The sequence below is a fragment of the Tauraco erythrolophus genome, chromosome 9, assembly GCF_009769465.1.
Source record: "Tauraco erythrolophus isolate bTauEry1 chromosome 9, bTauEry1.pri, whole genome shotgun sequence".
NCBI classification, from domain to species: Eukaryota; Metazoa; Chordata; class Aves; order Musophagiformes; family Musophagidae; genus Tauraco; species Tauraco erythrolophus.
In genome coordinates this window covers 36188294-36215739 of record NC_141473.1, presented here as the reverse complement: position 1 = coordinate 36215739, position 27446 = coordinate 36188294, and the positions used below count along the sequence as shown (strand labels likewise).

General features: G+C 39.0%; 1 protein-coding gene across 5 annotated transcripts in view; it reads left to right on the top strand.

The window, feature by feature from the left end:
- Positions 1–27446, top strand: part of CTNNA3 (catenin alpha 3) — a 520316-nt gene that overhangs the window by 452443 nt on the left and 40427 nt on the right. For all 5 annotated transcript variants that reach the window (XM_086616261.1, XM_086616260.1, XM_086616263.1 and 2 more), the window contains 2 exons: positions 268–360; positions 9911–10092. In XM_086616261.1, coding sequence (XP_086472387.1) covers positions 268–360; positions 9911–10092 — 275 coding nt within the window. The remainder of the gene's footprint in view (positions 1–267; positions 361–9910; positions 10093–27446) is intronic.

Sequence of the window (27446 nt, the reverse complement as noted above, 5' to 3'; positions counted from 1 at the left end):
CGCAATATTTAAATACTGAATAACTTCCCTGAGTACCAACTGCGAAAGTCAGCGCTTTAATTAAAGCATGGATATTGTGAACTAGTTCAGAGCTGTCTGACACAATTTGATTGCGGTTAGCATTTAGTAACCAGTGCACTGCTAGAACACAACTGGATTTTGTTTGCCAGACATTATCTTGGACCAAATTGTAATACATGTTTGAAATTAATACCCTAGTTACTAACCATAAAAGAGAATAACCCATTTCTACATTTATTTTCCCAGACACCTGAGGAGCTAGAAGATGTATCTGACCTTGAAGAAGACCATGATGCACGTAGTCATACAAGTATTCAGACTGAAGGGAAAACTGACAGGGTATGTATTACACCGGTTTATTTAAAAAGCAATTTGATGAGGAGAAGAATGCTGCTATGTTCTTATGAAGCCACTTAAAGTCATGCAGTGAATCATTAAAATCTTGTTCAACTCTTAATAGATTTCTGAAAATGTGCAGAGGGCATAAAACAATGTGTATGACCTGAAAGAGAAAAAGACAGTGTAATTAAGTTGTAAATACTTGGTTAAGATGTAGAATTACAAAATATCTCAAGTTGGAGGCGACCCATAAGGATCACCAAGTCCAGCTCTCTGCTCCTCTCAGGACTATCTAAAACTAAACCATATGACTAAGTGTCATCCAGGCACTCCTTGAACTCTGACAATGTCATCCAGGCACTCCTTGAACTCTGACAGGCTTGGTGCCGCGGCCACTTCCCTGGGGAGCCTGTTCAAGTGACCGATGTAAATTAGACAGAAAAATTCTTAGACTTTCTGAATGAAATTCTGACAGGTTGCAGTTTCATAAATGTGCCATGGTCTAATAGAAGCTATATTAATAAGCACTTTTTAAATATCTGGGTCTTACTGAAGCCTGCAATGAGTATTAACAAAAAAATAGCCTCTACGTATGAGGAATTTCACATGCACAGAAGAAAAAGGGAGATGTGTGGATCTTAGCCAGTGCAGTGTGTGTTACAGGCTTCTGCTGTGTTCACGTGTGAACCTATTCTGCAGTTTATTGCTTAACTAGTGAATTCATGGAAAACTTAATACAATATTTGACAATTTCTGTATTTCTGGAAGCTCTGAATCTGGTTTTCTTGCTGTATCATCATTTAACCTGAGGACTTCACTACGTTAATGGTTATTGTTTATTATTTACATTCAAACACTAAAAGTGTTTAAAGAGCCTGAAAACGTTTTTGAGATAACAAAAGGTTTCTTAGTACTAAATTGATTTATTTAGCAAACATTAATCATCTTTATGTTTCCATTTTAAATAATGTTTCAGCAAAACTCTACTCTGTTCACAACTTTCTGAAGTGGAAAGATCCATGGGGCCAGAAATGTCAACTTCATTACTTGTTTGCTCAATACCTAGAGAAATAACAGATCTCTCACACTTGATTATTCCTAGTAGTATTCCCATAATGGAAATTATAAGTGATAGAACTAGTTGCAAAAACCTGAAACTTTTCAATATAGAAAGAATTATGTCAAGAAAATGGCATTCTAATTCATGTTTGGTTTTCAGTGAGCATATTTTTTTTGTTTACCGAACACCAATATTTTCTTTATCAAGACCTTAAATACTAACGAAAAACTACAAACCAAAATGAATGCTGTTGACTTGTGGTGCATATGTGCTTATCAATTACATGTTAATTAACCGTCAATCGATTCTTAAAACATTGTGAGAAATGTGACAACTGTGTGAAAGATCACCTCATGCAATCTTACTACTCAATAAACATAATTGGCAATTAAAATATACTAGCTGCCCTTTTCAATTAAAATTACTCTTTGTAAATGTTAGCACGTTTTTCCCACATTACAGGCTGAAACTTCTATTGTAGTTAAGAAAGGCAAGATTTTCTTTCAAAACATTAACGTTTCATCCATATAAGATGCTATGAATTGTTCGAAACAGGTACAGGTGGTGTGCTTGTGTATTTTCATAAATATCCTATAGTGAATGCACTTGAAGGTTTTCTCTCACTGAGAAAACAGTAGTAGTAGTTTGTAGATGTTTACTATCCTAATACAGTAACAAAAGATCTACTAAAGCTTTAAAAGATCACGTTTTCACACATGGTCTACCACGTCTCAGGTAAATCAGAATACTTCTTTAACGGGCATGTTCTTTGAAAAGAAAATCATAAATAAGACATGCTTCCAGATGTCTGCACAAAGCAAGGAGTAAATGCCAAGGACCCTTGTAGGTAGGGAGCTGGCTGTCAAGAATCAGGGCCGTAGGTGTCTGCGGAGAGATATCTCTGCGATACGGTTTTACTTGTACTACACACACGATGTATAATCTGCACTGTCAGTGAATTCGGTGGAGAGGTGGAAGGGACAGTTATTTATAGATAAACTGTGGTGAATACTTCTGAAAAAAACAGTATTTTAACAGTATGGGGTGCACATTTCTATTTTTTCTTCCATTTCTCCCCAAAATAATACAATTACTGTAAATGTTCCTTTGTGGGAGATCTAGTTGGCAGTCATTACTTAAAGCCTGGTTCTTTATCTTTACTTGGAAACAATTTTCCTAGTTTTCAGATTCTGGTATCAGGGCCATAAATGGTGATTACCCAGAAAATTAATAAGAAATTATAGCTTTGACAAAATTAGATACATACCTTCTTAACCTAAATCAACATGTTGACAGAAGCCTTCACATCTGTTTACTACTGCAGCAAACATGAACAATATTTAAGGCCTCTTTGTTTGGACTGCTATTTGGTATTGATATTTGAAGATTTATACCTAGAACGTATTTAGCAGTATGAAGCATCTGTATCGGGAAGATAGATTTTAAGGTCTATACAGAGATTGCCTTTTGTTTTGTCCTCTGCAGTAGATTTCCTGTGCTGTTGCGAGGCTTTGCATGCAGTGGTAAAAGAATTGCTGTGTTCCAGAAGTGGTATGGCAAGATTGCAGAGCAACTCATTTTCCTCCTTGAGTTCTTTCTCTTGGGCATTTCCACTACAGTAATTTTTTTTTTTATTATTATTTATACCTGTCTTGATACTAGTTCTGCATAGCAGCACTCTTGATTCCTCTTGCTTTGTCAAGTGTCATGTTTTCTCCCATGTCATGTCTCAACGTTCCAACAAAGAATTAGTGCCTATGAAAGCACTTTTTTTTCTTTCTCTTTTTATCGTAACATAGAAAATATACCACAGCATGTAACCAGATGTGCTGTGCATGTGCCACTTGTAACAGAGGCTGCATCTTAACTAGCGAATCTCATTTTCCTTATGTAGGAAAAATTAGTGGTGAGATGACAGGATGAGATGTGACCTCATGTTTGTGTTCCTGACTCTGCAAGTATATAGGTAATGTGGGAAATGTTACTTCATTGATCTTTCCCTCAGATAATTCTGTATCTTTAAGATAAACATGATAGTGACTATGGCACTGTCCCACACCATGGGATGCAGGTGAACTTGGGCGATGTGCTCCAAGATCTCTCAGTAGTTAAAGTGGATAGCAGTACTGATTATTACTTGTAGGGTGGTTTTATATCCCTGAAGAAAATCTTTAGGACAAAATCCTTAGCTAGTCTAAAAGCAGGCTCTACTTGTGGGTCCAAGGACTAACACAGGTTTTCTCAGCTGAAAGTTAGATATTGTGTCTAATTTGTGTAGTTACTCTGAAAGCTTGTCACACAGTAATTTTGCTTGAGGAAATTTATGCCATCATGATCAGTGTAATTCTGCTGAGGTAGTTAGTGGCTTATTACCATATGATTTTGCATTGAAGAGAAGGTCAAGTAAGAATTTGCCCAGTTAATTTTCAGACTTGGAAGACAATGAACATTCTGATGATAGGAGAAAATTTATTTTAAGTGTTTAAAGTTACTAAATTAGTGGAGAGAACAGCTTAGCTTAATTTCAAAGTTATTGCTATAGGTTAGGTGTTCATATTGAAGAAGAGGCAAAATGTTTTAGCTCATAACATAATCCACTTGAGAAGACGAGCAGAAATGCTTTCAGGCAACCACCCACATTTTTTTCTCAGAGTTCTGAAGACAGTTTTGTGAATACATAGTCAAAACTGTCTGAGAGTAAGATCATCTTTTATACAGATTTGTTGCATGCTGTGTTTGTGCAACAATTCAGGGCTGATACAGAGTTGACTCAGCGTGTATTATTGTGAATGAGCTGAATTATTTTACTGTTTTATTTATATTACGTCTTAAATACAGCAATCATTAATATATGTCTGAAAATAGATTTATCTCTGAAAAATGGCCATACAGTAGTCTTGTGAAAGTCTGTAAGAAGAGAGAATAGATACAAAATCAAGCACCAAGAACACCTATTGACACCTGCATAAAAAAATACTTAGAAGGGAAGTTAATTTCTTGTCAAATGAATTAGCTGTTCTTAATCAAGTAACAAAGACTTTACATCTAAGTTCCTACATTACTATAAAAGTTGACATATTTTAACAGGAAACATGCTATTTTGTTAATAAAAAAGCCAATTTTAAAATATTTTGCAAGTTTAATTTTTATCAAAGCCACACACAAGCTTGAAATCCTGACGATAAGAATCCAAGCGTAATGCAAATAACTTCTGTAATTTTGAGTAGGTTCTGTGAATACAATTTTGACGCTTAATGCATGGCAAAAGATTCACTATCAGGAGTCATGATCTATCCAAAGCATTTCATTTCCTTGTGAATCTTAAGTTACCCAAATTTCAGTAAAGGGAAGAGATGAAGTTAATAGAGAACTCAAGGTTGTAGCAGTATAATATTATATACTATTAGAAAGTAAGACTGGGAAGAACCTCAAGAAGTAGGCTAAGCCAGCCATTTGTCCCAAGGTAGAATAAGTATGCTTCTTCCTGATGCATGCATATGCAAGAGCAATTGCATTGCTGTCACTGTTTAGCTCATTACTGGAATTGATTGGGTATTGGAAAGTTTTTTTCTTTATACCTCATAAGTTGCAATTAAGCATGTTAGTACTAATCTTATCTATGGTGGATACAGAGGATATGAGGTTTCCTCTATGTATAATTTTATTTATACTTGTAGATCCTTGTTCTATGTCCTCTGTTTTCTAAACTCAAGATTAAATTAAACTCCAGTACCCTTCATTTATCCTTTAAGATGATAGTTTCTATATATGTCTTTTTGCTCTCTTTTTCTCTCCTCTGGATGGGCTTCAGCTCATTAACGACTTCTTGAATTTTGTGTCCAGACTATTTATGTTGGCAAATGGGTTATGCCAGCCGTGGTCTCTACAACAAGCACTAGTATAAAGTTTACACTATTTTATTCTGTATGCATACTTCAGAATGAGTTTTGTGTGAGGTTTGCCTTTTTGCCAGAGTACAGCATTTTGATCAGCTACAAATCCCCACCCACAGAGACACTGATAACCAGTTTTGTCTCAGTTCCATGTGCATATTGGTGATTTTTCTTAGGTGCAAAACCTTGTACTCAGTTTAAATACATCCTATTCATTTTTTCAGATCAGTTCTCAAGTTTTTCAAGATTGAATTGTAAACCAGGCCTCTTACCTGTCAAACCAAGCCTCTTACGCTGCAAATATGTGGTGTGTACTCTTGGTTCTGTCATCCATGCCAGTGAAAACACTGAATAATGCCAGACTCAGGGCAGGTCTCTTCAGAATTTCGCCTGATGGATCCCTCTGGTTTGGCATACATTCTTCATAAGTATTCTGTGAGCAGTTTTCTAACCAGTATCACATCCACCCAGTGGCAGTTATATCTAGATCGTGTTTCCCTAGATAATTTATGAGGATGACATGAGAACCAGTGACAAAACTCTAGTGAAGCCCAGATTTATGACACGTTGCATCTTTATGTATAGGCCTGTTACCTCGGACAAAAATAAATTAGATTATTATGGCACAATTGCCTCATCTAAGTCAACCTTTTTAGTGAAGGCTGATGCAAAAATGGCATTAAACAGTTTGTTCTATGATCTCCCGATAGCTTTACCTCTTTATTCAATTATATTATATCTGAAAATATATAGGAGTTGACATGGCAGCACAAATGAGGCACTCTCTGAACTCGTTCAAAGAATGCTGGACTTCAGCAGGCATGCTGCATTCTTAAAATTGGGAGAAGACAGCTGGTGACAGCAAGTAGTAAACTTAACAAAATAAATTCAGCTTCTCCCAACTGTCAGTATCACACACCTACACAGTTCATCTCTAGGGAACATCCTGTGCATTCACTTTGCCATGAAGTGCTGAATATCCACCATTCTCTTTCACCTCTTTATCCAAACTTGAACAATTATTCACTCGGTAAAAAAAGCAGGACGTTTTGTAAAAGGTAGTGGACACATTTTACTCATTTTAACAGAATTGTTTTTGACTCGGTGCTGTCAGGAAACATACTTACATACTGGCGTTCAAAACACATCTGCGTAGTACTCTTTGTAAGTGCCTGTGTTATGCTCAACTTCCTGATGAAACAGGCTCAGCTGATGAGCTTGTATTTTATGACAGTGATCTGCAAAGTTTGTTAAAGAGAAAAAAGGTAAAGGTCACAACGTGAACTGTTGTAAAACAGTTCGATTGAAATATATTACTGTCCTTTCAGTGATTTGAATGGATCATTCACCAAACATTCAGCTGACTGCAGCAGGGGAGCAGGAACATAGGTGAGATGACTTCTTGTGGCTGCTGAGTCTGGTGGAATGAAAAACTTAGCTTTCAACTATGGGAAGTAGGGACACAAATCAGGTCTTTTTGGATCTATGCCATTTTCTTATAACTACAGTATGTGAAGAGCATGTTATTTGGTTTTCTTGCTGATAAAAGCTGTGAGAAGTTTTTCATGTGCTTCATCAGGAGACTGGGGTTGGTTTTCTTTGTAATTTACAAAATTGTAGAAAAAGAGAGTTTTCATCTTTTCTTCTCTATAGTTACATGACACACTGCAACCTACAAAGCAGGAAGTGTTAAAAAATTTTCGAAGGGAGATTCTTTCTTTTGAAAAGGATATCTGGCTTGCCTCTGTCTCAGACAGGAGGCATTTTTGATAACACAAACAATTGCTTGAATGTATTGTGCTTCTTTCTGTCGCTTTTCTTTCCTTACTGCCTCCGTGTAAGTGGTAAGAGTTTTGGTGGTGTGGATCTGGCCAGTCATTTGTTTTAGGGGATCAGGAAGGAAAAAATGCATGTCAGTCTAAGGAGAGAATAATCTTAAGTTTATATGAAAGTCAGTTCCTTAGAGTGTAGCCAGGGATGAAGGTAGGCAAAAGGCCAGTTCTTCAGGTTGGGTTCGCATCGACGAGTAATATAACAGTGAGAGAACAGTCAAAATCTTCACCAAGTAGGTACTCCCTGTATATCCTCTATTTTTTTCATTATGTGGACAATTTGTTCTGTCCTTAGAATTTCAGTATGTGTGATAGTGAATTGACTGAAAGTTGGAAGGGGCTGAAATGAAAAGAAACACCAATTTGCTCACATGGTAAGTCAAGTTGCAAATGGGACGATGCACTTAACCCCAGTGTTGGAGAGAGACTCCCAGCTACTAGGGTTAAACAGTCTTCTGAAGAGTTCATTCAAGGAAATTAAAGAAAAAAATAGATACTGCAGATTTTTTTTGTAACAGGAGAAAGAGAAATATCAAAAATATAACTTCTCTCACCTAGTTTTAACTCTGTTACCTGCTACTGCAATAAAAAAACATCTTGTCTTGGAAGTAATGAAAAAATCATTTTCTTCTGGTGGACAAAATAAAATTGCAGTCATGTAATAGCAGTCATTCAGTTTAGATCTTTATTTCACATTTACCATTATGTTGTCTGTTTTGATACAAAATCATATCTGCGCTTAAAAGGCTGTGTATACAATTGTTTTATTTTCTTGCTGTACATGGTTTTAAAGCAGCGCGAGGAAAATGAAAGAAAAGTGAAGGTCAGAACTATAGTTTCCTTTGCTCCTTTGTTCCAGTGGATAACATGCCTCATTCCACCTGAAACTCGTTACTGTTGGCACATAGCAGGATATGTATGTCACAGTTCCCTCATTAAAATGTCATCTCTCTTGTGGTTTCCAGATCTAGGCCTGTGTTCTGGAACTCAAAACAGTATTGAAGCCGGGGGCTAGGAAGTCCTGTAAGACTCTGCCAATCAGTAAATACGTGTTAGATTATTAAAAGGGGTCCTTGAGTTCTCTTGACTCTGTAGCCCAACTCTTACTTTTGTCTCTTTCATATCTTTCCCATCAAGCTTATCTTACAGCCATGAGGAAATTGTGTCGTGGTCTTCTCTGGTCTGTTTTCATTTTGTTGTTGTTTTTTTTTTTTAAAAAAAAAACAGGAAAAATATTCCTTAAAATAGTTACACTTTCTAATTCTGTGACTGCAATTATAACATAGTTATACTTTGGTAGACCTGTAATTTCCTGTAATTCATATAAATGGGAAAATTAACCTTGTGACAGAGTGATTCCAGCATAAATAATATCTGTGAAATGGCACGGCTTGAAAAACATACACATTACATATTGAACTGCTCACCCGTTATACTAATTATAAGTAATTCAGCCACTGCCACAACTTTCTGGTTTATGGATGGTAGATAATGTTTTATAAACAAGAATAAGTCACAAAGTATTTATTGTTTAATTGCAGCATAATCACAGTGTGTTCATAGTTGCTCTATGTAACTGTGAGTTCCTGATGGCCTGCAGTGCAGGAGGTGGGCCCCTTCACAGAGAAGGTGCTGGATAAAAACCACTATGGCAGTAGAGCCGTTAAGACCAACAGGCCAAAAGGTCTCCTTGCTTCCTGTGCTAGATGGTATCATGAAGGGCCAGGACTGCCATATGGCCACGTAATATCTTAGCCACTCTGTGCCTCCTGGCCTGTTTGTGACACAGGAAGTACGTGTGAGCCTTATCTGGAGCAGACTGATAATCTTGCCCATGGAAAAGAATATTAAGTAAAGTATTTCTCTCACCATGCTGCGTTTTCAGAAGTTATTTCACTCTTGATATATTAAATACTTCACTAATGCTTAAATCTAGGAAGAATACACGCATTCAGTATAGATTGAATGTTCTGATTCCATAGTCTGAACTTGCATAAAACACACTACTTTTCTAGCTATCCTGAACCTTTATTTGCAACAATTTTAGCCAGTGGAATGTTTGCAAACAGTCGAGTCTGGAGCTGCAGCCAAGTATAGGGCTGTGCCCTGCTGGAGCCCAGTTTGGCTGTGGCTTTATTTGAATATTGGATGTTTTCCTGTTGGCATTCAAGATACTTTTTTGGTAACCTTATTCACATACTGATTTCTGACCTGTTCATCTATTTATTTATCTTCTTCAAAGACAGAAGATGCATGTTTGAACAAGTAAGTCTATCTCAGTTCTTAAAATGATACTGCAGAACCTTCTCAGGAGAGAGGGCAAGCATACCTGAAAGTTTTAGCAATTAAACCTTTTCCTTTATTCTTTCCTACCTGAAAGAATACTGCATTTTGTAACTTGCATACTTAAAAACACTTAAGCTTCTTCATCCTTAACAAAAAGGAAGATCTATCAGCCATATTTCATAAAGGCTCTTTGGAAGAATTTATTGTTTTTTGTCTCACTACATTAGTGTTAATGGTTTCATGAACACCACTGTCCCCATTCCAGTGATGTTATTTATTTGGTCCAACTCAATGATAGCATACAGATTTTGAAGTTCAGAAGTGCTCAGGCTGAAAGAGTTGGCTAAGGCTGGAATAGTTGGCTCAGGCCACAGTGTGTTTAAACTACATATTTAACAATATCCAGTGATTTTGTTTAAAAAAAAAGAAAACCACTCTGACATAAGAGGTTTTTCAAATCAAATTATTTTATATTTCAGGCCAAGATGACTCAACTACCGGAGGCTGAAAAGGAAAAGATAGCTGAGCAAGTGGCTGACTTCAAAAAAGTCAAGAGTAAGCTTGATGCAGAGATTGAAATATGGGACGATACCAGCAATGACATCATTGTTTTGGCCAAGAGGATGTGCGTGATTATGATGGAGATGACTGACTTCACAAGGTAATTATGCAAAAAAAGTTTTCAATATTTGTAAATGTTGGAGGCCATTGTCATGTTGGTATGGCAGGAGATGCTGAGTTATGTCATGTATTAGTGTCTTTACAAATTTGAGTGGCTAAGCCACTGTAGTTAGCTTTACCCTCACCAGTAAGTAGTACTGAAATGTTGGAAGAGGGGTTTGAAATTTTGAACTATACTTGTCCTTAGTTTTTGTTGGGTTTTTTTTGTCCTATTTCACTAATTTGTTTGGTTGAGCTTTTTGCACATTTTTTAGCACTTTATTTCTGCTCTCAATGAAGGGGGGGAAAGTAACAAAATAATCTTGATTTTAAGCTCTATTTCTGTCTCATCCGTAGTTCTTTCTACTTGTACCATACCATACTGTCAAGCATAAAACATACTGCACAGAGCATATATCTGGCGGTACACATTCAGACTAATGCATATATTGTATCACATTACTTGTGTTGCTTTCGTCAGAACTGCATCATGCTGCTGTATGTGGTTTTAAAGAATGACGTGTCCTATAGCAGATAGCTTCCAAAGCTGGTATTTCTCTCTGCTGCCAGTATATGTTCTATGGTACTTGTATACAGGAAACAATCTTAAGTTCAGGACCTTTTGCTGCCATGTGCTGAGTAACTGTTCAGCAAATTTCATCAAAGGAATGGTACCAAAGGGAAGTACTGGTGGTTTGTTTGGTGTGTTTTTTTTTCTGTCTAGTTACTAATAAAATAGTTGCTGATAGGTAGGTGAAGCCTTAAAACAGAACCACTCTTGCAAGACACTTCATGTCTCATAGAATAAGTTCTGTCATGCAAGATAATGAAGAAAAAGCTAAGCCTCTTGAACAAATTCCTCAGGTATGTACTTTACTAGAGTTGCTTAAAGCTGAACCAGGTAACAAAGCTGGGGTCTGGCTTAGGCCAGTTTTGGGGAAGACCATTGTCACATGTTATCAGGCTAGCACTGTCCAAATTCGCCTTCGTGTGAGAGAGATTTAAAGACCTACATGTTGAACTCTGCAGTCCTTTTATTCTTTAGAAAAAGAACGTAATTGTGCTGTAAAGTCAGTCTTTATAATTAAAGTCACTTCCCTCACCAAAATTCTTTAGTTCATTAGCTTTAGATTAATCAGGATTTAGATTAATCAAGGCCAGTTCTCATAGTCAGTTTTGCATCTGTGGCGCTCAGATGAACACAGCATAATCTGCAGTTTTGAGTTGAAGAGCAACTCTTGTCCAGTGTCGCCAATATCCACAGAGTCCACAGAGGACTCTGAAATGATGCTGATAAAATAACTTCCTTTAAGGTAAAATTAAAATCTATTGGGGAGAGAGGGTAGAAATCCTGGTCTTTACTTCACAGTATGGTAGGGAACTACATTATTGGAAGATGGATTTTGATTATTCTCTTCCAAATTGTAGGGAATGTATTAGCTTTTTTACTTCCTAGATGGACAGACTGTAATTAGAGATATGCAGATACATGCTCCTGCATTATGTGTTTGATGCTTAAGTTGTAATTTCTTGGGGGTAGGACTAACCCACGAAGTCTTTTGTTCAGTTTCTAGGACTGTTAGTAACAGAAACCAAGATCACTCTATAATAGTGTATATACAGTAATGGTCTTCTTACAAGATACTTTGGAATGTTACATAATGTTACCTCCCATCTTTAGAAAGCTGGTTTTGAATACGTCCTTCAGCAATATGTTTTCAAGTTTTGTGTCTTCTTTAATGATGCCAGAGTCTTGTAAAATGAAGGTTTGTGTCTGTCTAAACAAAAGGTGAGCTTTTGTGGATCTTCCTTTCCTCTTAATATTGCTGCATCAAAGGTGGCAGTAAAGTGCTGAGGATCACAGCTGGCTTTCTCACTTCCTTCTCTGTGGAAATCTGGGGATGAATAGTGCAGAGGCCGCAGCAAGCACCAACTCACTTTAGGGTTTGATCTGTCCTAATGCCAAATTCTTGGACATGGCAGAAATAAAAGATTTTGACATTTTGTATTTGTTACATCAGAAGCTACTCAGGCAACTAGTAAATTACTGTATTTGAGTCACTTGTTACGTAAGTTAAACTTTCTATGTGCTACATGACATAAGCTTACTAAAACTTGATGATGAACCTTGTTGCAGTGAGCCATCCTATAAAACATTGTCATAGAAAACTTATACTTGACAGATGGAAAAGTAATTGAGCAAGAGCAGAAATGTATTGCTGGAAGTTTGTAGCAGCTAGCAGCAGCTGCTAATTGGTGGTATGAACACGATAATCAGGCCTGTTTATGCAAAACTGGTTATATGTTTACTGGAATCTGTTAAAAATTTTGTAAAAATACCATCATATTTGCAGTAGTAAGCTTTGGCCCTGACAGGCAGAGGTGGAGGCAGCGGCTGACAGGCATTTACTCTTCCGAAAAGCATGACCCTCTATTGCTGTTTGAACTCTACCAGACTTGTTGCTTTTTTGGGGATAACATATGAAGTTCCTGCCAGTTTTATTCTGGTTGCTGAAGGTTGTTGCTGCTGGAAATGGGGGAGTTTGGTAGAAATTTAATTCCTGAATTTTACTTTGCTGAAAATTAACTGGATTGTAGTTTAGTTTCTTTAGGGGGGGCTATAGTGAATAAGGCAGAAAGAACAAGGAGTGCGAAATTGTTCCTGTATTGCCACGGCTTCAACAGCAAAGGCATTCAGCAAAGCTGAGAAACGAACAAGGTATCAGTGGGTCTTGTGATGTTTTCTGTCTTCAGGCTGTAGCTGCAGCCTCATTCCTGTCTTTCTCAGGAAATACCATCTTGGCTTGGCTCTGCTGGGTTCCTCAGTGGTTGACCAGAAACCTCTCCCTCTCTCTCTGGCCTTATGCAGAAATGAGCAAAGCCTGAGAGATGGTTCCCTTGTGCCTGTCACTTACCATCCTCCTCTGGATACGCAGGAGAGGTGCTTTGTCACGCCTCTGTTCAAAGGGACTGGGTGTTTTCAGAGCACCTTCTTGGCTCAGGATCTGTCAAAAGTGCGTATCTGCATCTCCTGTGAATGCCTGCTGTGCAGAACTGTACAGAATAGGGTTCGTTTGGTTTCTGATACTTCAGGGATTCGCTCAAGATAGCAGGACACTTGGTTTCTTTGGCTAGAGGGGGTTTAAACTTACTTTTCACTTTCCAGAATACTAGGCTATAAATTACCTGGAATTGTGGGAGATACTAACACCGTCCTGTGGATACTTCCCTGCGCAGAAGAGGAGTTTGCTTGGCTAGTGTTCAGGGATTCCAGTAGTTGTTCCAAAAGCTGCATATGTATTTGTCTGTTAAGTATTAAAATTCATTGAATAGTTTGGGGACAGGAAGATGAGTACTAGGTTCCTCCTTCCCACAAAGCCATCATTTTTATAGTCCTCATGCACAGTGTACCTGGTAGCCTAGCAGTTGTGGCATTTCTTAGTGAGAGGTAGCAATAAACATGGATTTATATTTCTATGCAATGAAGTCAGACCAAATTCTGCCACAGTAGTGAGCATTGGTTAGTTTATGCTATGGAGAAGGGAAAGCAGGATTTCAGTTCTTTGTTCATCTTTTGAAAGGCCTCTGTTTCCTGGGTGAGGATGAGATATAAGGATTCCTTTGTCCATAGTTTTTCCTATTGGCCATCTTAGATGACTTCATTATGAGCATTTTGGTTTGTGTGGATCCCATTTTGAATTAATGTAACTCTAATTTACAGAGTGTCCTGCTGTCTAACAGTGCAGTGCATGTGATGTGACGATTGCTGAAGATGTGTTTAAGTGCTGTGATGTTCATTTAGTTGCACCTGAGTCCCTTTGTAGTCTTAGATGTCTGATGTCTCTAATGCCATAGCTGTACAAGGACCATTACTGATGCAAAACTTAAGCCTACTGGTTTCAAAATAGAATTAGTTCATTCTGGTTTTGAGCTTCTGCTTTTCCAGCAGCGACAGATCTGTCATGCTGTGTGGAAATATAGTATTTTAAAGGAATAGCTTCTGTCTCAGCAATGAATGAGCTTTATTCCTTTAAATTGAGCTTTTCAGTGAACATAATTCCTGGAAAGAATCTATATAAACATACAGCAGTCAATTAATTTGACTCGCTGCTTAGACTTCAGTATATGTGACACTCTTTCATTGTACTGATGGGTGGTGTCTAAATGAAAGATGAGAACAGAACTGGCATCTGAACAGGCAGACTTACAGGGGAGTAAGAGGAGGCTAGTTTGGATTTGGGCCATAAGATCTATCTAGGAAGCAGGTACTGTGCACTGTATTTTAGTTTTAAATCTTGACCTGTGAACCACTTAGTTCACCTCAAACAAAAGAGAACTTAAAAAGATTTAACACCAAAGAAAACACGGTTTGATGGAACAAGGAACTCTGAAGCACTTAAAAACAACTACATTAGGATATAACCAGCACGTGTGACTCAGTTGTCTTAAGAAAGGCTGGTTACAATTTTTTAAGCAATTAATTCAACGCTCTCCTCTAACACCTAGAGTTACGATTTTTCAAAGCTGTATTTTACAGAAACTGAACAAGTAGCTAATAAACAGGCTTGGATACATCATTGATTCATTGTCCCAAGCACACACTCATTTTTCCTCTTAATAAGAAAATGCTTCTTTTTTCCTCAAGCTTTCTAGCCATTGTCAAATTACACTACTGGCAAGAAACTTTGCAGGCCTTTTGAAATAACTGCCTCAAATAAAGGCATGACTTGTGTTTTTAAACACATGAAAAAGCAAGGACAAAATTACCCCAAAGACAGCATTGGATTAGGGAGATACACACACGTGTGTGTGTATGTATTGTCTTTAGGAAGGAACGCTGTTATGCAGTAGTCTTTCTCTGCCAGTGTTTTAGAATGTACAACAGGTGAAATTCCCTGTTAAAAGAATAAAAGGGTGAAAGAATAGGGATTTCAGTATGTATAAACATACATGTGTGCTTATATAATTTGATTTTTTTTCCTTCTTTATGTCCTGTCATACTACATTTTCCCTCAATTCTTGGTACAAAAGCATGAATACTCACATTGAAAATATCTAATTTTAAAGATAGAGACTTGAATTTTATGGGAAAAATGTATTTAGTCACGAGTCAGTCACATGGCAGTGTTCTGTCCTTTTGCTGTGTCTTCTGTAGAGGTAAACAGTAAATGAGAATCACTGGCCTTTTTGGCCAGTAGATAAAAGATGTTTTGTAAGTTTTATTTGTAGGTTTGTTGAGATTCCAAATGGGGCCATATGAACATTTTCTTTAAAAAAAAAAAGAAACAAAAACAAAAATTAAGTGCAGCTCTTAGCAAACTGTTCAGAAAATGTCTTATATTTGCTCTTGATACTTGACATTTGTTTCTAAAATGGCAGTAATATCAGAGTTAATATCAGAAAAATAGTAAAAATAGCAAAACAAATTAAAAAGACTTAAAGAGATACAGCTTTGCTAGATTTATTTTTTCATTTATTATATTATCAGAATATAATTCTGCTTATACCTTAAGGACTGCATCTTAGCCTAAATTTTTCTCTCTGTAGTACTCTTGGTTAAGCCCAAGTGCAGCTGCCCAACTTAGCAAGTCTCCTCACCTCATAACAGCCACAATCTTCAGCCTTAATTCTTCTGGCCTCCTAGTCTTCACTTGGGAAAGCAAGAGGGGGGATCTAAAAAGAAGATGGAAAGTCAAGGTGGTAGTTCTACAGTTACTGGGATTTGAAGAGACCGAGACAAAAAGATCATGATGGAAAGGGAGAGGAGTTCTGTTCCTATTCCAGTTTATTGGTGAAGCTCCTCACCATTACTCACTATTGATTTATCTTTCCTGGTATCCCTTTCCACTGGAGAGTTGTCCATGATCCTGATAGGTTTTCCTCAGCAGCCAGATACTGCTGAAATACTGTGGAGCTTTTCCATTGCACACTAAAATCCACTGATTTTCTTGCCTTTTTCTGGCCCCTCCTAGCCCTTAGATTTCTATCATTCAGCTCCTCTCACTCATCTGGACATCACTCACATGTCCCCACTGTCCTACTCAGTCTTCTCCCTGACCACCAACTCAGTCTGTCAATGCCACAGAAGATAATGGTGCCTTTATTACTAAAAACCCTGCACTAAGTGTCATTACGTCTACAGTTCAACTTCAGATACATACAAAAATGTCCCCTTTCCCTTCCCTAATTGCTCATATCCAAGAATTCATAGGTCAGCATTATTTCATCAAGCATCATGGGATGCTTTTGAGAGTCCATAGCTACTCAGTGTTTGCATCATCAGATGCAAAAAGAACATGCATCTTCAGATGCATACAAGAACAAACAACTTCCACTCTAAAATTAAATATTTCATCAAAAATCACCCAATGATTGAACATTGTAAAAGTTTTGTCAACAGTGATGTTGTCCAGGTGAGTCATCAGAAAAGACAGTGCTATTTTGAACAAATTTACTTTGGGTAAAGTATGTGAACCCTCCTTAGGGTTCTATATTAAGAGCAGCTGTTACTAGACTTAATTATATAAAGATGTTCTTTAAGATAGATTCATTTCTAAAGCAAATACAAGTTAGTCGTGTGTGCCTATTTGCATGTGTTTTATCATACATGCTTTGATAAACAGAACCGCCAGGATTTACTTGTTACAACATAGTAGATTAAGCAGATAAACTTGACTCATAAAACAAGCAGCAGAATTGCATTAGCTAGAGTAGTTCAAATGTTATTTAAGATTTTGCAGTACTTGCAGGATACTGACTGTCCTGCCAGAACTACATGTAGTAGCCTCAGGCAGTTGTTACCCTCAAGTAGAAACAGGTATCTCAAATTTGTGATGAATTGTTGAGGTGTGTCAAGTTAAATTGTATCATGTAACACAGAATCAGCTGATATTGCTCATTCTTCCTGAATGTCACAGAGCTTCTAAAATGTATTCAAATAAGTGAGGGTTTCAAAGGCAAGAATCCTGTATCTGCCCTCCTGCCCGTCTCAAAATATATTGGCTGAGTCTGAATTTCATACACGGTACTACTGTGTCTTAATGATGTTTACACAGCATGTGATAGTTCATACAATACTCATGTGACTACGCTTCTACAGTAAAAATAGTTTCAGCTGATTCCTGAAGACACATGCCAGCAAACATTTAATTAGAAATGGCAATCACTACTCTGATGGCCTCAATATAATTCTAAAAAGTAATTGCTAAATATTCATCCTCTGATACAAAAAAATAAAGACATCAAAACATATTAGTTATTTTATACAACCATATATTTCAAAGTAATAATCACCTTGTAGAATGAAGTCTTAGAAGCAAAAGAGAAATGTGTCAAGGAAAAAAGAAATTGCACAGTTTGGCTCTATTACTCAGACTATTACTTAAAGTATTTAGATGTCCAATTTGCCTGCAAGTTGGGTGTTTTTTTCCTGTAGTATGCATAATTAACATCAATAGTACTATTATTAAACAAACATGGTAAATCATTGATGCGTAGTTTGTATTAGATATTTTTGTTAGGAATTTACTTTTAGGCTCTAACACAAAGAGGTTCTAAAGAGAGAAACAGCGTGCAGCAAAAGAGGAGGTTAGGTGAGAAGAGTCATGAATATAATGTTAAGATGCTTTAACAAAGCATGTTAAATACTCATAAACCAATACAGTGAACAGCTAATGACCAAAATAACTAGCATAGCATTGCTTGCTTTCCTCTGCAACATTACTGGGACAAAATACAGACTTCAGTGAACAGTTTTTTGCTGTTGCTTACAAGTGGACTACAGGTACGGAGAATAGATAAACTAAAGATCCATGTCATCATCTCAGTAGGAAGAGAGTAGGTACTTACGCATGCCTATATGCATTGGCTTTGTTTTGAATCTGCATTTTTGCAGCTTCCTGTTTCTTTTGCATCATCTCTGTCATTCCTTTAACCACAGCCTTTTTACACACTTGTATTCTCACCTCTGTTGCATCAAAGAAACCACCTGTCTTCCCTGTCAAAATCCTCAGCACACCTCTTTTCTCTCATAACTTGTTTCCAGTCAGCTCACAACATTCGTAATACCACCCTTCTCCTTTAACACCTACAAGGTTTCTTTTTTAAATGAATCCTTTCAGTGCTGTACTGTGAAAGCTCATTATTCTCCTTTACATCACAGAAACACTCCAGGTTGAGAAATGGACACTGGCAGGTATGTTAGTTTGCTGGGATCACTTGCTATCCAGCAGTCCAGTCTCATTTCATTACTTCTCAGTTCATTCCTACCAACTCATAGACCTTTGGAGGTCATCTAGTCCAGCCTCTTCAAAGCAGACTTAATTTCTACATTGGATCAACTTGCTCAGGGGCTTATCCAGTAAAGCTTTGAATGGAGATTCCAGCATGTCCAGCCTCTCTGAGCAACCTGTAAGTGTTTCACCACTTAAACTTTCGCCATGTAAAGGATTTTTCCATCTTCATCTGACAGGAATTTTTTAGCTGCAGTTTGTGTCCCATGCACCTTTTTTTTTTTTTTTTTTACTGTGCATCTGTGAGGAAGAAAATGTGTCCTCTATATCTTCCTGTTCAGGTAGTGGAAAAATGCAGATTAGATCCCTACTTTGCCTTCTTTTCTTGAGGCTGAGGCCTTTGTTCCCTCAACCTCTGCTCCATGCATCATACTCTCCAGCACCAAATCTGTTCAGTCTGCAGTTTGTCAGTGTCTGCAGCACTGAGGACTCAGTATTAGACAGAGGACTCAAGATGCAGCCTTGCAAGGGCGTACTTCATTCAGCCTCTTGGCAATGCTTCTAGTAATGCAGCCCATGATGGGATTTGCTGTCACTGTGCAAGAGCATGTTAGGTCATTTTATGCAAAGTTATTATCTAACCAGTTAGTCCTGTCTCTGCACAAATACATGGAGTTTCTCTATTCCAGGTGCAGAGCCATGTGTTTTATTTCATTGAACTTCAAAAGGTTTGTCAGCTCATTCCTCCAGCTTGCTGAGGTCCTTCTGAATGACAGCCCAACAACTACCTCCAGTTTTAGCATCTGCAGACTTCTGAGGGTGTGTTCTGTCTCATCATCCAAGTCATTGATGAAGGTGTTAACAGCACTGGCCCCACTATCAACCACTGATAAGAATGACTTGTAACAATTCATCAGTTAAACTTTGAACCACTGACCATTACACTGAGACCGACAATCCAGCCAGCTTTTCACCCACTTTCTTGTCCACCTATCCAGCCAAGTCTCTTAAGTTCGTCTGCAAGGATACTGTCTGAGACTCAGAAGCTGTTACAGTGTCATCCACCACTGTCCCCACATCCACAGAATCAGCCATTTCATCACAGAAGGCAGTTTGTTTGGCAGACCCACAGTTTGCCTTTTGCCCTTCCTAATGATAGTCCTGTCCTCAAAATGCTTTCCATGAGGACTTGCTTCATAGTTGTTTTCCAGGACTGAGGGGAAAAAGCCTTAGCCTGTAGGTCTCCTTAACTTTTTGAAGAGGCACTTGAAGACTAACTTGGAACTGCCTGTTGCTTCTTCTATGTTAGCTAGAAAGTTCTTTGGCAGCAGCTGCCCAGCATGCATGTACTCCAGTGGGTCCAGGATAGAGTCAGGTTCATGGTAGCAATTACTGTGATATCTGTTCAGGAGCTTCTGCTTTTTTGAACATTTGATCACGTTATTGCCACTGTTCCTTCCCAGACTTTTTTATTACTGAGCATAATGGTTACACTTAGACTTTTGATAGAAAAGTGGCAAAAAATTATTGTAGCTTGAGATGTGACCTTCCTAATTTCAAATTTTATATTGCCAATGCTTGCAAACCATTTTTTTAATTCTTATTTTTCCTCCAAGAAAACTGGGTATTGATAGAAGCAGGAGGGCTCAGAAATGGAGCCTCTTTCATGTAGACATGAAGTTCTTTCAAATGAATGTTTTAATGGATTTGAGACAAAGTCACTTGCCAGTTGGAATGGAGAATAACTCTTAAATTCATATATACAGACAGAATTTCAGACACATTTTCTCAGAAAGATTTCTACTAGTCATCTAGTTAAAAGTCTTTGTAAAACTCCTGAAATTAAAAATTCTGGTGATAGTTTGCTTTTGTGATGTTTTCAGTGGACTCACTGCTGGACTGTACAAAGCCATTTCTGAATCATTTCTTTCATGCTGTAGAATGCCTCAGTCGTGGAAGCTGTGAAGATTAATTCCTCTGATTAGAGCAATTACATGCTCCAAATCTTAAAAGAACTGTATACATTTAAGACCAAGAAAACGTGCTCCATCTTAAAAAGTGAGCCTCTTAATTTCAGTGTTTTCATATAAATCCTTTTTTTTTGCTGACATGTTATTTATACCTCATGTAAAGGTAAAAAAATTGTATACATAGGACAAAATATATTGATAGGAACAGTAAAATATTTTTGGACCTCCCTGTTTCAGTATCTCTAAGTGTAACTAATATTTCCTTGAAAACAATGAGTCCTCAAGAAATCAGATAAGTTAGTTACTGCTACTGCACTATTTTTCTTCTACGCCTCTGCAAGAATTCAGTGAATTTGTTAGCAATCTTACAAATAATCTAAGTTACTTCTTGATACCAGTACTACAACCCTTAGGATAAAAGGTGAGGCAAAAAAGTGAAGGGATAAAGAGGTGTTTGTTGGTTAGACAAGGTGTTTAATGAGGAACTAGTGTCCATGCCTCAAACATAGCTAAGGACAACTTAATAGAATGGAGACATACTCAAGTGCATAAATCCATCCAGGACTAGAAGCAAATCAGCTACAAAGTCACAGCATACATTACAGCAAATACAACTTACCATTAAAATAGGATTGCATCTCTTGTGCCAGAAGGAGAGATCTTTTGCTTTTCATCTTTCAGGACTGCTATACAGAGAAGACAAGGTGAGTTCAGGACTCCCAGGTATTAGCTCCTGCTAACAGAGACATAAGGACTGTAAAGCAGTAATTTAACAGCTTCCAGGCCAGTTATCATAGACAGCTGGGAAGCCTGTGGCAGGACTGTCTCCTTTAGGTGTGACAGACCAAGTTCATAGAATCACAGAATGGACCTTCAAGATCATCTAGTTCCAACCCCCCTGCCATGGGCAGAGACACCTTCCACTAGATCAGGTTGCTCAAAGCCTCATCCATCCTGGCCTTGAACACTTCCATGGATGGGGCATCCAGCAACACTGTAACACCTTCACAGATGGCCACCAGATTTGTCAGGCACAGTTTTCCCTTAGTGAAGCCATGTTGGCTGTCACCAGTCACCTTTTTTGCCATGTGCCTTAACATAGCTTCCAGGAGGATCTGCTCCATGATCTTGCCAGACACAGAGGTGAGACTGACTGGCCTGTAGTTCCCTGGGTCTTCCTTCTTCCCATTTTTAAAATCGGGGTTATGTTTCCCCTTTTGCAGTCGGTAGGAACTTCACCTGACTGTCACAATTTCTCACATATGGTGGATAGTGGCTTAGCACCTTCATCTGCCAGTGCCTTCAGGACCCATGGATGCATCTCATCAGGTCCTATGGACTTACCTTCAGGTTCCTCAGATGGTCTCGAACTTGATCTTCTCTTACAGTGGGCAGTTCTTCATTCTCCCAGTCCCTGCCATTGCCTTCTGTGACTTTGGCAGTGTGGCCAGAGCACATGCCAGTGAAGACTGAGGAAGAGCCATTGAGTACCTCAGCCTTCCCCATATCCCAAGTAACCAGGTCTCCTGTTTCCTTCCAGAGAGGGCTCACATTTTCCCTAGTCATCCTTTTATCACTGACATCCTTTTATCTATAGAAGCTTTTCTTGTTGCCCTTGATGTCCCTGGCCAGATTTAACTCTATCAGGGCTTTAGATTTCCTGACCTGATCTCTGGTTGCTCAGACAATTTCTCTGTATTCTTCCCAGGCTACCTGGCCTTGCTTCCACGCTCTGCAGGCCTCCATCTTGTGTTTGAGTCTGTCCAGGAGCCAAACTCCAGCATGTGCCTGAGGGGTCCATCCAGGAGAGAAGCTACTGGCAAGTTAGATCCAAAGACCATCCGCAGGGCAGGCTGGAAACAGGGCTTGAGAGAGGTATACCTGTGATGCAGGTTAGGGCTTGGGGGCCTGCAGGCCAGAGCTTAAATGGAGCTCTTGGGCCAACGGGCAGAGGCCATGGGAGGAGCCTTCAGGTGAGACTTGTCAGGGCCATTAAGACCTGTTGGTGCACTCAGGGCCAAGGCAGCTGAAGCAGAGGAGAGCTTTCACCTCTGCCCCTGGTTTTGGTCCATTCTGATGGCTCAGTCCCACCCAGAAGGGGAAGCCAAAAAGACAGTGTCCAAACTGGATATGAGGTCATGATCAGTGACATACTACAGTTTGCTGTTCTTAGGATAATGTTGAGGGAAGTGACAGTTTTTGTAGCATTCTCCATCCAGCACGTCGTTGAGCCTGCCTTTTGAACTTCAATGGCCTGGTGCAAGACTTGTTTTTCTGTGTATTTAGCTCAAGCTGTTGTTGGGTATGAAAGCCCAGCAATGTCTCCTGAGAAATAAAGAAATAGTCATTAAAAAGGCAAAGCACCTCTCCCAGCTTTTTTCCCCTTTAAAATGTAGGCCCATTTTTACAGGATTTATTTTGTACATGGTATATATTTTTTGCTATAACACCATATGTTCAGGTTCCTCCTGAATTAATTAGCAGAAATGAGAAGCTTAAACCTTTGGAGGGTTTCCAAGAAATAAAGACTGGAAACTTTTGCAGTTATCAGCCCGTTCATTGGAAGTGTAGGCACATCAGTGAATTAATTATGACCAGAAATTTAACGTAAAATACTAGTTAGTTTTTTTTTTCTGTGAATTTAATGCTGATTCAACTGGAAGTTTTGCTTACTTCTACAAGAGATCAGTCACATTCAGAGTGTGATGTACACCTGCATTTCTCTTGACTATTTATTATCCAAGGGTGAAAAAAACACATTTATGGCAATTACTGCGCTGTTGACCTGGCTGGTGTTTGCAGTATAGAAGACGGGAGTTTAACTGTGAAGGCAGAGCTTGTGAACTTGATAATACAGATAGTACCCAATGGGGGTACATAAACACGGGTAGTAACTGTTAAAAGAAAGGAGGCAAATCGTAATTGCAGATAGTGAAATAGAAAGGAAACAGATCGGTGGGTTGTTATTTTAGAAAGCAAAAGGGAGTGAGTGCTTCTGGTGCTGTGTGGGCTTTGCAGGGCTGGTCACCACACTTTGCAGATACTGTTCAGAAGTTTGCTCGTGGTTACTATGTTGGTATGAACCTGGTAAAGGGGTGTAGTTTTCTGGGCTGCTGCTCTCATCTTAGTGAGGAGGCAAGTGGGCAGTGCTGCTCAGAAGCAGCACTATCAACTTGGTATTTCAAGGATTCTCTATCAGAATGTACAACAACAAAAAAAAATCGGAGCCCATAAGTTGTGTTTTACAAAGCAAAGGGATTTTGAAATATTTTTATAAGTTATCAGTTACTTGAAGCACATTACCTTCTTTACATTCACATGTACAGTAAGGCGTAAGCATTGCAGAAGAAATAGGCTTTGGGCCTTGGGGTTCTGGACATATCCCATATCATTTAACATGTAGATGAGGTGAAAGCACAGCACACCCTAAAAAGCAGGTTTTATGGGAGGGGGGTACCTAGCCATATCCAAATCAGCGAGAGGCTCTCCAACTTGTGTGCCTGGTTTGGATCATTTGGTATATCAGAAGTACATTATAGGATGGGGAGAGGAACCATGGTTAGAATTTCCTCTTCAGTATAAGATTTCAGTCTTTCTTAAGGAATGATTTTACAATCGTTTCCCTCTCTTCCCTAAACTGGGTTACAGACCAGTTGTTTTGACAGCATTGTAGCACTTGTTCTAGTTTTCCTCTTCTGTGAAGATGAAGCCATGGTTATATCCGAGAGATAAGACCTTCATCTTCATAAAATCCATTCACCTGTATTCTTTCTCCTCCCTCTGTTCAGCCTATCAGATGTCTGACTTTCTTCTGTCTAAGTGATGAGTCCACAGGAAATAATTTCAGTTGAACCTTTGGTTTCTTTATGGCCAGGAGTCAAGCTAGGATGCAGTTGCCATCTACTAAAATACAATTGTTCCCAGAAGCTGCAGAGCTACAAGCAGCCTTGCTGTGTTTTCTATATGATTCATTTTATTAAGTATCCTTTTAGTTTAGTTTTCTTTTTTGAATATGCATACTTCTGAGAAAAACTATTCACAAATGCTCACCTTGGGAGCATGGTGAACAACAAAAACCTTGCTGAACTGCTGTGTTTTCTGCGAAAAATATGACTGGAGTCTGTTCCAACCTTTTTTAATTAGGACCTTTCAGGGTTCACACAGCCTGCCAATGGTTTTCACACTTTTTTCTTCCACATTATACAGCATTTTGTAACACACATTTCTTATTTAGTGCCTTTGGCTGCTGCTTTGGTACCCTTGGGGATTAAAACTCTGTGTTTCTCCTTAAAATGGCACTGGTAGTGGCATTCAGCCTCTCTCAGTATGCCTCAGACGTGATGTAGTACTACTGTTCATAAAGATTAGCAGATTTTGCCTCTCCATCTTTCTATATTCCTGACACCTTTGAGGCAACTACTGTAGGGCAGAAAGAGGTATGCCCATACCGAGCCTCTGGCCCAAACGCCTGACCGCCCTGGCACTGGCTGAGAGCACATTTCAGCTTTGTTGTATAAAGGTGGCATTTTCCTTGTCATCGCCTGTGTTCTGTGTAGAGACACACCTCTGATTTGCTGGAAAGGAAGTCAAATGAGAAATGGTGGACAAAGCTTGTGTTTGGATGGACTGGCTTGTAGCGCTGGATTTTCTGTAAGCCAGGTAGCTGCCAGTCAGCATTACTGCAGTGAGGCGTGTACCTGCTCAGAGCACGGTGCCACCTCCCTGCACCAGATCTTGGTTTTGTCAGCCAAGCTGAAGTACAAGCAGAGTAGGTGCCCTTCTGTCTGCCACAGACCATGTGATCCGGGGAATTGCTGGTGCTTCGAGGCTGATCTGTAGTATGACCACTGTTGACCACTTAGAGGTCAGTATCTGGGGATAGGGAGCATGAGTGACCTCAGTGTGAGTAAACATGGTGTGGATGTTTGGGAAGCTCCACATCACGCAAACCTAGCCTTAATGCAGCATGTAGCCAACAGCAGTAATAGTATGATTTCTTTATTGAAAAATGACATCACAGCTGTTACCTGAGCCGGCAGAAGATAGCAAAAGGTACAAATATAGCGGGATCTGTATCGCCAATTGCAGATACAAGGTTTTCTTTCACAGTATTTTGTCATACCTGTCTCAATCCTGAACTGTTAAAGTCAGCTGAGAGCTGTCCTTATTGTCAGCAAGCAGTGGATCAAACAATTCCACTAGTTCTGTGTGTTCTGTGAGGGCAGAGGGAAGGAGTGACACTGTTCAGTATACCCTTGGTGGGTGAGAGTTAATGGAAGGAGTCTCAGAGTTCAGCAGGGTATCTTCATTTCACAGTAAACTTACTGAAAAACTATCGTTTAAGGATACCTGCTGTGGTCATACTTGTTTCACAGAGATCATCCCTACACATGCACCTCTATTACTCCCCTAAAAGAAGTAGCTGACATTGTCATTGAGATGATCTTTAGATTTATGGAAAGGCCACGTCTCATCAACATACTGAGAAGCAAAATAAGTGGAAGACAACCAGAGCTGTAAAGGAGGAGGGTAGTTGCGAGCACAGTTGCTCCCACGTGTTTACCCCCAGGAATGCATGGTACTCTGGAAATAGTGTGCTGCTGATTAGTGGTGTGTTAGAGAAGGCAGAAGCAGAGAAATGTAGTTTCTGCTTTTTACCATTGAGGCTGGCTTCCCACTTCCACCTGGATGACTTTATCACTAGTTTTCTTGCTATCCTAAGGTAGATCTGTCTCTTTCCCTAGAGCTGAAGGTAAACTGTATAAGCTGGGACTAAAATTCAGAAAATACTTGGCCATTGTTGCACTAACACCTTTGATTTACATTGAGCATTAGGTAGTGCTTTATTTTCAGAGTTTTGTTCATTGGTTTAAACATCATCTTTTTCCTGTTGGCGGAATCATCTATGCAGAGCAGCATATTCTTCAGTGAATAATGGCTTCGAAACCACTTCTGTGGTAATAGTTAGACATACTGTAATGCTCTGCTCTTAAATACTGTGATTTTTTTTTTGGCTAAGTAGTTATAAGCAGATCATAGTTCCCATTTAATTTAACACTTCAAGGTTTCCATACTGGAATATACATGATTCCATTTCTCTCTCTTTAATGTCTTCATTAATGCTGCCTGGTCTCTGTCTATGTTGCTTTTCAAATGGGCCAGTCAGAGATAGCAGAGGAAGATAACATGAATATTCTAAAAGTGATTTCCTTAAGTAGTTCTCAGTGCTTATACAGGAAGGCATGAGCTGCCGGCACCAGATGCTGGACATTTATTACTAGCAACTGTGAGAGCTTGGTGCTGTGTTACACCAAGGGTTTTGCTGTCATGCTGTGGGTAGGATATGGCAGGAAGAAATTGCTGCCAAAGAAGTTACTGCTATTGGAAGGGGTGTTGACTCAGTATTTCCTCTAATTTTTTTTTTTATGCCTAAAATGTGTTGTTTGCATTTCTAAATACTCAGCAGCTATAACTGTGTAGGTCATACCCGGATTAATGATTACAGCTTAGCTGTGTCAAGAGTGTTCTGGTTTTCACATGTGGGTTTTTTGCAGCTTTTCTTTACACAAGCCATATTTTGGTTTGGGGACTTGCAGTTCAATCTAGATTACTACGAGAGTCAATGAGTTATTTGGAGATTCTTACCTTTTTCTTATATCTTTTTTTAACTGACTGTGGGATTTGTTTGGGTTTTTTCTTTGAAGAACACCTTCAGAGTAGTCCACCAAAGTCTTTCTAAGAGCAGTTCTTGCCTACAATAATGGCAGGCCCTGGGGCCCCACTGTGCTCATAAAGCTCTCTCAGTGGACCTCGTGACATCAGGCTGGTGTTTAAAGAACAGCCAGTTGTTGGGACTGGAAATACACATCATCTCCTTGCTCTACCACGTTCCCACGTGAGAACCACTCAGATAAGGTCTCACCTTGATTTCTGACAACAGGCAAAGCAAACAGAAGGTGGGTGGAAGGAAGAATCGTTGCGGAAATAACTGTAGAGGGAAGTCCCCACTAAGTTTCTCGGTCGCAGTGCCATTCGTGTTTACAGCTTTGCTGCAGCCTGCAGCCTACGTCTTGCGTTTCCTTTTCAGAGTCAGGCTGGGCAGCGTTTGACTGAGTGGATATTACTAGAACTTTAACATAGTTTGGAAGAGTTGT